The 7,942-nt window shown below is 41.3% G+C and overlaps 1 protein-coding gene across 1 annotated transcript; it reads right to left on the bottom strand.

Annotated features, from left to right (window-relative positions):
- Nucleotides 1-3,019: 3,019 nt before the first annotated feature.
- Nucleotides 3,020-7,851, bottom strand: LOC116921291 (pseudouridylate synthase 7 homolog). Its single transcript, XM_032927869.2, has 8 exons — nucleotides 7,259-7,851; nucleotides 6,756-7,189; nucleotides 6,487-6,667; nucleotides 6,253-6,432; nucleotides 5,986-6,192; nucleotides 5,493-5,923; nucleotides 5,247-5,401; nucleotides 3,020-3,610 (listed from the first exon to the last, which is right to left on the bottom strand). The coding sequence occupies exons 1-8, from the start codon at nucleotides 7,559-7,561 to the stop codon at nucleotides 3,207-3,209; spliced, it is 2,295 nt and encodes a 764-aa protein (XP_032783760.2). The 5' UTR covers nucleotides 7,562-7,851; the 3' UTR covers nucleotides 3,020-3,206.
- Between the last annotated feature and the right edge of the window lie 91 nt (nucleotides 7,852-7,942).

Here is a 7,942-nt window from a genome sequence, read left to right as displayed (position 1 = left end):
AACATGTAGTCGTATGAGATGCTTAACCTTTTCAACGATTTCTCCCCTACCCCCGATGATATTAGACAGACGTGACACATTGACCCGTTTTTCATTTTTCTTCCATCGCCCGTCGACTTCTTCTTTCAATCATTCACAAATGACTCTTCGATGATGGCCTTACGTAATCGTCAATGTTTCATCTGTTTCCTTCTTCTAAATGGTTCGAAAACGACCACACGATCCTCTTACGTAATCAATATGGGGTTAAGAGTTAAGTGAATCGGAATCGACTTTTGATAATCCGACTGCTACCTGCCGAGTATCGGTACAAGACACACCTGGAAACACAACACGGAGAATATTACTTCAGCTTTTCTTCATAATAGAGAAGATAAAGAAGATCGATAAGCAATTGGTTCGAGAAATGGATGCAGACGGTCCTATGGCTATTTGTTGATTCACGAATTAAAAAATAAATCAAATCAAATACCAAGAGAAAAAAGATCATTGGATATGCTTTGCTAATTGGTGATTACTGGAACAATAGTTTGAATTTCCCTGTCAATGTTAATCGATTTTCGTTTCCCCCTCATCTCAAGTTGTTAATCAATTCGACGGCGATGCGGTGGTTGCAAACCACCTCTCGTCAATTCATAAGAAGCCCGATATTGTACAGGATCGACATTACCCAATAGATTATAGTTGCCCTTTTTTCTCCATTACAAAAACTAGCAGCTCAATTGGGTGGCCAGCGAGTACAAGAAATAGACACAGATAAATAAAAGAAAGAAAGGAGGGGCTCTGACACACAAGAAGTGGAGGGGGGTAAGTGAGATTGGTTTACGACGAGATAACAAAGTTTGATTGCATTATTACCTATAGAGTTGAGTGGTGTGTATGTGATCTAATGATAATTCTTCCTTTTATTTCCATCTGGCATTATCAACGGCCGCCATTTTTTTCGGGAAAGAGTAGCAATGAAACCTCCAGATATCCACAGGAACAGCGTGATAATAAAACAAATGCCACTAAGAATTAGACAGAAAAACAGATTAAAGTTGCGGTCATTACAAACATTGTGCACAATTTCGATCGAAATGTCAAACAGAGCAGAAACTGTGCGAAATGCAACGGGTCAAAGTAGCGAATCCAAAAAGAAAATGAAGAATAAATCGCATCCAATAAGTTATTTGACTAATGCGTGTACTTAAGTTGAGAAGGGCCCTAGTTTGCTAAAGATGGTCTCGAAGTATAGCCGTAGAGAAAGAGACAAGGAAGTCGTTGGTATTCGATCAATAAGTTCTCCCACCCCGACGTCAGTACAGACTCCACCCTCCTCTTGGTTGAAGGGCGGCTGCATCCGGCCAAAACGATAGTCGTTTTTCTTTTCGGCTTCAAATACAAAATAAGAGAAAAGAAATTGGCCTACATGTCCTGACGTGTGTATCACTTTGGCCAAAGCTTCTGCTGCTCCTATCGGTCTAATGAAACCTTAGCTTTTACACGAGGCAGACAAATGTTAGTAAAGAGCGTCTCTTCGGTGCTGATACATACGCATGAGTGAGACATGCGACAGTGCGAGAATATTGCCATCTAAAAGAATATACGAGAGACCTAGAAAACGTCGTTGTGCACTATGGCGGCCAACAAAAGAGAGAGACGGGCACGAAGAGTAAACGAGGGGACTCGCAAGACGTAAAAGACCTAGACTTCTTCTTCGCAATCAACTTTGAAGGGCGCCCAGTTGTCTGGGCTGCCTAGCGACACCAAGTCTTTTTCAGGGAGGTGACTGTCGAAAAACTAGGGCAACGTAAGACAAACACGTCACGAGAAAATCATATTAATAAAAATAAGAAATGGGAAATTTCAAAAAAAATAAATAAATAATAATAATAAAATAAAACATGTTTCTTATCTTCTCCGTTGAAATAGAAAAGAGAGGCAGCGAAATATTGAATCGAATGCAGGGGGGGTAAAAGGAAAAGCGACAGTGCAGCACTTCAACTTTTCTGGTCTCTTTAACGATATTGCAACTCGTTGCAACCTCTTCGACTGAGTGGCGAGAGAGAAAAGAGATTTGATCAACTTTATCAGGATCCTTGATTCAATATTACAAGTCCCCTAACATTACAGCTGCCTTGACTTTTCCTCTGTCCCTGCGCGTCCCATCGAAACAGTTGACAACGCAAAGTAACCGTCAACAAGGCCGCGAAAATCGACAGAAAACAACAAAAAGTTCTATTGTCCCAATGTGCAAAAATCACTGGAGACGATTACTAAAAACAAAAACAATAAAAGAAAATGTACCTCTTTATTTTTGAAGTATCTCAGCAGAGTGAGAGAATCCATACGTAATTCCAACGGCCCATTTTCGAGGTTTTCTTTTTTTTTATGGACGTCCGATACGCACGTCGACTCGCCGAGTGCCGTCGATGCAACCAGAGAGAATATGCGTTCGTGTTTGCAATATCGAGCTGTCACTTCCAGAAAAAGAAAAACGTTAGAGTGGGAAGGGATATGAAATCTCCGCTCACTTCTTCTCTGTTCGCATGGCCGTTCTTTTGATGACCCACACACAAGACTCGATGATCAAAAGAGATCCTTTTTTTTTTCTTCTTTTCTCCACTGATGCAGCAGTAGAGTCGCCGGTCGCGATCCGTTGTGGCGTCGAATCACCAAGCAGCAGCTTGGGGGATACGCGTCACGGCTTCCATTAGAATTCTTGGCCCTCCTTGCGTTTCTCACCTCACGACTGGTTCCCGTATTGACATCTTCGTGCCATCACCGTGTCCCATTATTTTGTGCAAAGAGGGCAATTTTTCTATGCACGTCAAATGACACGGGGATTTCCATTCCTAAAGAAAAAAAAAAGTATAAATAAAAAATGGATATAAAAAATAAAATAAAAGTTAACTTTCAAAAAGGAGGGTCGGCTTCTTCTTAACGAGGCATTGCCGATGAACTTGAGTGTGCATTGCCTTCGCTTTAAACAATCAGTCGTCAACGGTTCCAAACCGCCGCCTAGACAACGGCATAATTTGTTTTGTTTTTTTTAATTTTATTTCCAACAAAATCAGAAACAAGAACCGCCGATGCGCCAATATTTTTCGGCATACAATTTTTTTTTGTGGGGTCGTTCAGGAGGGAAAAAAAAAATATGTATAAATCGTCATGAAAAAGAAAAACAAAAGTTAAATGTAGAAAGGAAAAAAAAAACACATTTTTTAAACATTTTCATCGGACGTGACGCCCGGCTCCTGTTTGATTTTCTTCAGGCCGGGATTCTCAGAAGACTCACTGGCAGCTGGCGCGACAGAATCTTGGTTTGAATCGGGTTCCATTTTAATTCGCTTCACTTCAAATTGGTTGGCGGCAGTTTCACTAGCGGCCGCTGGCGCTGCAGATTTCTTATTTTCGTCCGGTTCCAGTTTAATTCGTTTCACTTCGGGTTCCTTTGCGGCCGTATCGCTGGTGGCGGCTGGCGCAGGATGCTTAGTGCTTCCCGCTTCGTTGAGTGACGTTTGAAATTCGGAACTCATATCCATCTTGGTAATCTCTCGAAGGGCCATGGTGGCGTACGACGAGGCCGGCAGGCTGAATTCGAGTATCAATCCGAGGTAAACGCCATCTATCGGTTTTTTTCCCCAAATATAATCGGTAAAATTGTCAGTCAGTTTCACATTTCATGTTTCACGAGTGACATGCGAAAGCAAACACCATTAACGGCGAACAAAGGCCGGAAGGCGGATCAGCCATCGCAACCTTTACATCTCATCGATTCGCCGAACATTCTCAACGGAGGGCCCTGGCCGTCTGCCTGAGTTCTTACGTCAATAAAGCGCGCTAAAGTGGATGCGTATGACGTCGACTACTCACGAGAAAATGAAGCATTTTACACACTAATGAAGGCCCCCGGACCAAAGAGGCCAAAAGTCAATGGGATTTGCTAGAATGAATGTCGACAATCTACTCTGCTTCTATGTCGCCGTTAGCCGAAATTCCCCGTACGAGTCAACTTTCCATCTCTACCACACGACATTCATAACGGACAAACTTCTCTTGTCGTCCATTCCAATATCCGACCGGCACCAGCCGTCAACAATCGGGCAAGCAGACAAGACATAATATAGCGGCGGCTGCCGACAAAACTCGCCCCCTTTCCATTCCTCATTGGCTACCGACGTTGATTTCCTCCTCCTCGCTCCAACAGCAACGCAGACATTCACAAAGGGCGACGGTGGTAACAACAACAACAAACAGGGTAAGGCAGTACAACACAACAAACGCCATTCATAATGCCTCCGCGCAATCATCCACGTACACACACACACACACACAAAAGGAATCTTTTCTCTTCAGCGAGGAAGTGGGTCGGCTCTAAAAAGCCACAGCCTTCGCAAAGTAAAGAGCAAAACATCGTATTGATTTTTCACGAGTGTCAAAAAAACCGAAAAAAAAAAAAACGTTCAATTCGGGAGTAGATGGGGAGAAAAAAAGATGGCGGGAGCAAAGTTTGTCTACCCATCGGGGTATAAGGAGTACATAAATATTGTCCAAAATGTAAGAGCCACTTTGAATAGCAAAAGGAGGGAGTAACCCTACCAGCGAACACTGGCGATCAATTCATCCCCTCGCATCTTCTTCTTCATTCTTTACGACTTTCGGCTCTGTTACCAACTACTAACTTTTTCTCTGTCTAAATCGGACTGATGGGACTAAGAAAAAAATTTAATATGATGAACGTGGGGTCTCGCACTTTCAAAAAAGATTCTAGCGCTAAGCTAGCGCTTCTTCAGCCACAACGGGATTACCAACTCCGTGGGAATCTATTCACCCCCTAACAAAAAAAAATAGGACCGAAAAATGTTTCATGATGGCGCCTAAATCAGCTGAAGAAAGAAGGGGACGGATAATAATAAAAAAAGGATTAAATAACCAGTGCAGAAGCTTGACGATATAAAGTGCACGCATCAAAAGAGAGCGCAGCGTGGAGAAAAAAGCTAATAAACACTGAACTCGGTCGATCCATCAACTTGGAATGAAAAATCAACTTAAAACCAGCACATGTCTTGAGTTAAAAAAAAAAAAAAAAATTAAAACCGTTACTCAAGATCGCAGTATTCGATAAAAATAGTTCCCAACCTTTCTTTTCGCATTTCTTGTTTTCAAGGGGGGGCGATGTTTCCAAGATTGATGGGACGTCAAAATAAGAAGGCAAAGAAAAGGAATGCAGAAAAAATCCCGTTGAGCCACGAGGATGATACCTTTCACGTCAGCAAGAGGGAGCTGGGTCTTTTGCAGTCGATCCCAGTCAGATGGGATCAGACTCAGGGTAGGATCATCGTAACGTGCGAATTTCCATTTCACATCGGAAGGCTTTGACATCACGAGCCGATACGCACCACCGAGATTGTAGGTTCTGTCAAAAATGGAAGGGTGGAAAAAACAGAAGCAAAATTTTTATGTTTAATATAAAGGAGAAGTAAGGCAACATGGGAAGAAGGCATTACTTTGTGCTCTGCTTGAAATCCATCTCAGACAACCCATCCGCTCGAAGAAGTTCTGTATACCATTTGGCAACTTCATTGGCCGGGTAAGTTATGTCGAAACCGGGAAGTGGAAGAAGAACGTCATTGATGGTGTAGTTGTGGATGTTGTTTTCGTCGATGAAAATGACTTTTCGCTGATTGCGCTGGGCTTTTTTATTCGATTTTTCATCATCACCATCTTTTTCATTTGGCTGATCAGTTTTGGCTTCCACTGGAGTCTCGTTTTCTATTTCCATTTCCGGATCGACATCGTCGTCGATACTGCCCGGAGCGTAGACTAAATCGCCTACAATTGGCTTTGGGCCAAAGGTTGAAAGACGCTTGGAAACAACAGTGTTCCAGAGAAAACTCTGGTAGGCGTGAATGTACGTAAGCCGCATGTTGCGAGGAATCTAATAAAAAAAAGAAAAATTTAACTGAATGTTTAGGGTCTTCATGTTGTACGGGAACTTACGGTATTTAACGCACCAACGAGATCTTTGCCATGTTTCTTCAGATTTAACAGAAGTTGAGCCTCGATTGTATGGTGGCTCTTTCTGATTTTCCCGAAAGCTTTATGGGCATCTTTTGATGATTTGTATTCTAAACGAGCAAGCAAAAGGTCGTACTCGCGCTGAAACAGGCCATCAGCCACAGGAGGCTCCAAAATCAGATTAATAGCCTGCAAAACGTTAATTAATAAAAGGTTGTTCTTATAAACCGGTTGAGAAGTTCTAGTTACTTCTTGCCATCTCCCAAGAATCAACTGCTTTCCGATGAAATGCGTCGGCACATGTCGTGTGCCGAAGCGCTGAGGTCCATAGTAATTGATGAAACCAATTTCTTTTAGCGATTCAAGATTTGCCAAAATTTGACTCTCGTCGCCAAGTACGTTTCTTAGTACAATAACGAAACGATTACCCTACAGAGATTTTTGAATTAAAATGCGTTTTGGTTTATGTGCATTTTATCAAACCTTCAAATTTCCCAATTGTAAAGGCTTTTCAGTGAAAGCAAAGTTTCCAACAGCAACCTTTTTATTGGACTTTACACTGTCGAAAAGCTTAAGAGGTTCCACATATTTGACAGTCACCAGTTGACTTGTAATAGCTCTTTTGTCTTTAGTTCCTGCAGTCATAAAACATGCTGACTTCACCCTTTCATTTAAAAGAATGGTAAAAGAAATAATTTTAATATAAATAAAGGTAACTAATCAAAACATTTGAAAGCAGAATAAATGGTTACCTAAGTATTCTAGCAATTGTGTTGACTGCTTCCATTGTGGTTTGGTTTTCCTTATATAACACAAACTGAGTATATATTGATCCCATACGCCGTTGTTTGTTTCGACGCCTTTCCTTCCTTCCTTCCATTTTAAAAATCTTCATGATGGTTTTTCCATCAACAGGTGCTGAATTGCTGGTGACATCTTCATCCTCATATTTAGTCCTCAGTATTTTATGAATATTTTGTCGTTCTTCTTTGCTTTTTTCTGTAACATCTATTTCAACTTGCTTTGGATCTCCGTTGTTCACCATGTCTTCAATATTCTTCCATTGCTCTGCTGTTAAAAGATTATGTTGCTCCGCCAAATCAACACTTGGAGGTGGTGAAACATAGTCAACAATAGACTGATCAGTTAAATGAATAACTGTGCCATTCATGTCAATTTCGTGTACCTTTTTGTCAGGTATAAAGCAAAATTAAGTTTCTCAAATATATTTTACATTACATTATTTCTATCTTACCTGGAAGTCGGAATAGCGTTGTTTAAGAATTGCTGAAAAACCTGCACCTTTGGAGACATACTCAGAGATGCCAACATCGCTTTCCTTCCTAGCGAATTTAACATGTTCTTGCTCAACTTTGGTCAGAAGTTTCTCTGGAGTGCCTTTTGGGATATTCTGTTGCTTTGTGGCAGGTCTCATGCTTAGTTCTCTTTCCTGTTGCTTTTTCAAATTGTATTTGGCCATTGCCCCTAAAACATCAATCTTCTTCTTCAACGTCTGGCCCTTAGCTTCACTAACACTTTCGCAGTCATCGACTTCCATTTTCGGAAATAGTTTTCGTTTAAAGACTAATTTTAATGCTAAAAGGAATACCGAGTATCACGTGGATTCAGATAACCACGTGTTGGCAATTCGACATCCGATAGATTCCCAGAGAATATGAAAACTACTGAACAAAAGAACTCTCTAAGTGAAACTTCTTTTCCTCACAAAATAACGATAGAAACGATAGTTCGCCTGAGAAGAAATCTACCAAATTTGAAACAAACTCGTGTGTCGATCAGCCGGCAAGACCATCGCCGGCCCAAATGCAAAGTGGTCTGCCATCGTCTTGCCATGTAGTAGAATGGGAACGTAAATTCGGGTGGAGAGGAGACATGGAATAATATGTGGATAGTGGAATGTGGAAATTTAGATCTTTTT

The sequence above is a fragment of the Daphnia magna genome, linkage group LG1 (assembly GCF_020631705.1).
Source record: "Daphnia magna isolate NIES linkage group LG1, ASM2063170v1.1, whole genome shotgun sequence".
NCBI lineage: Eukaryota > Metazoa > Arthropoda > Branchiopoda > Diplostraca > Daphniidae > Daphnia > Daphnia magna.
The sequence above is the reverse complement of the archived record's forward strand: the minus strand, read 5'-3'. Positions and strand labels throughout refer to the sequence as shown.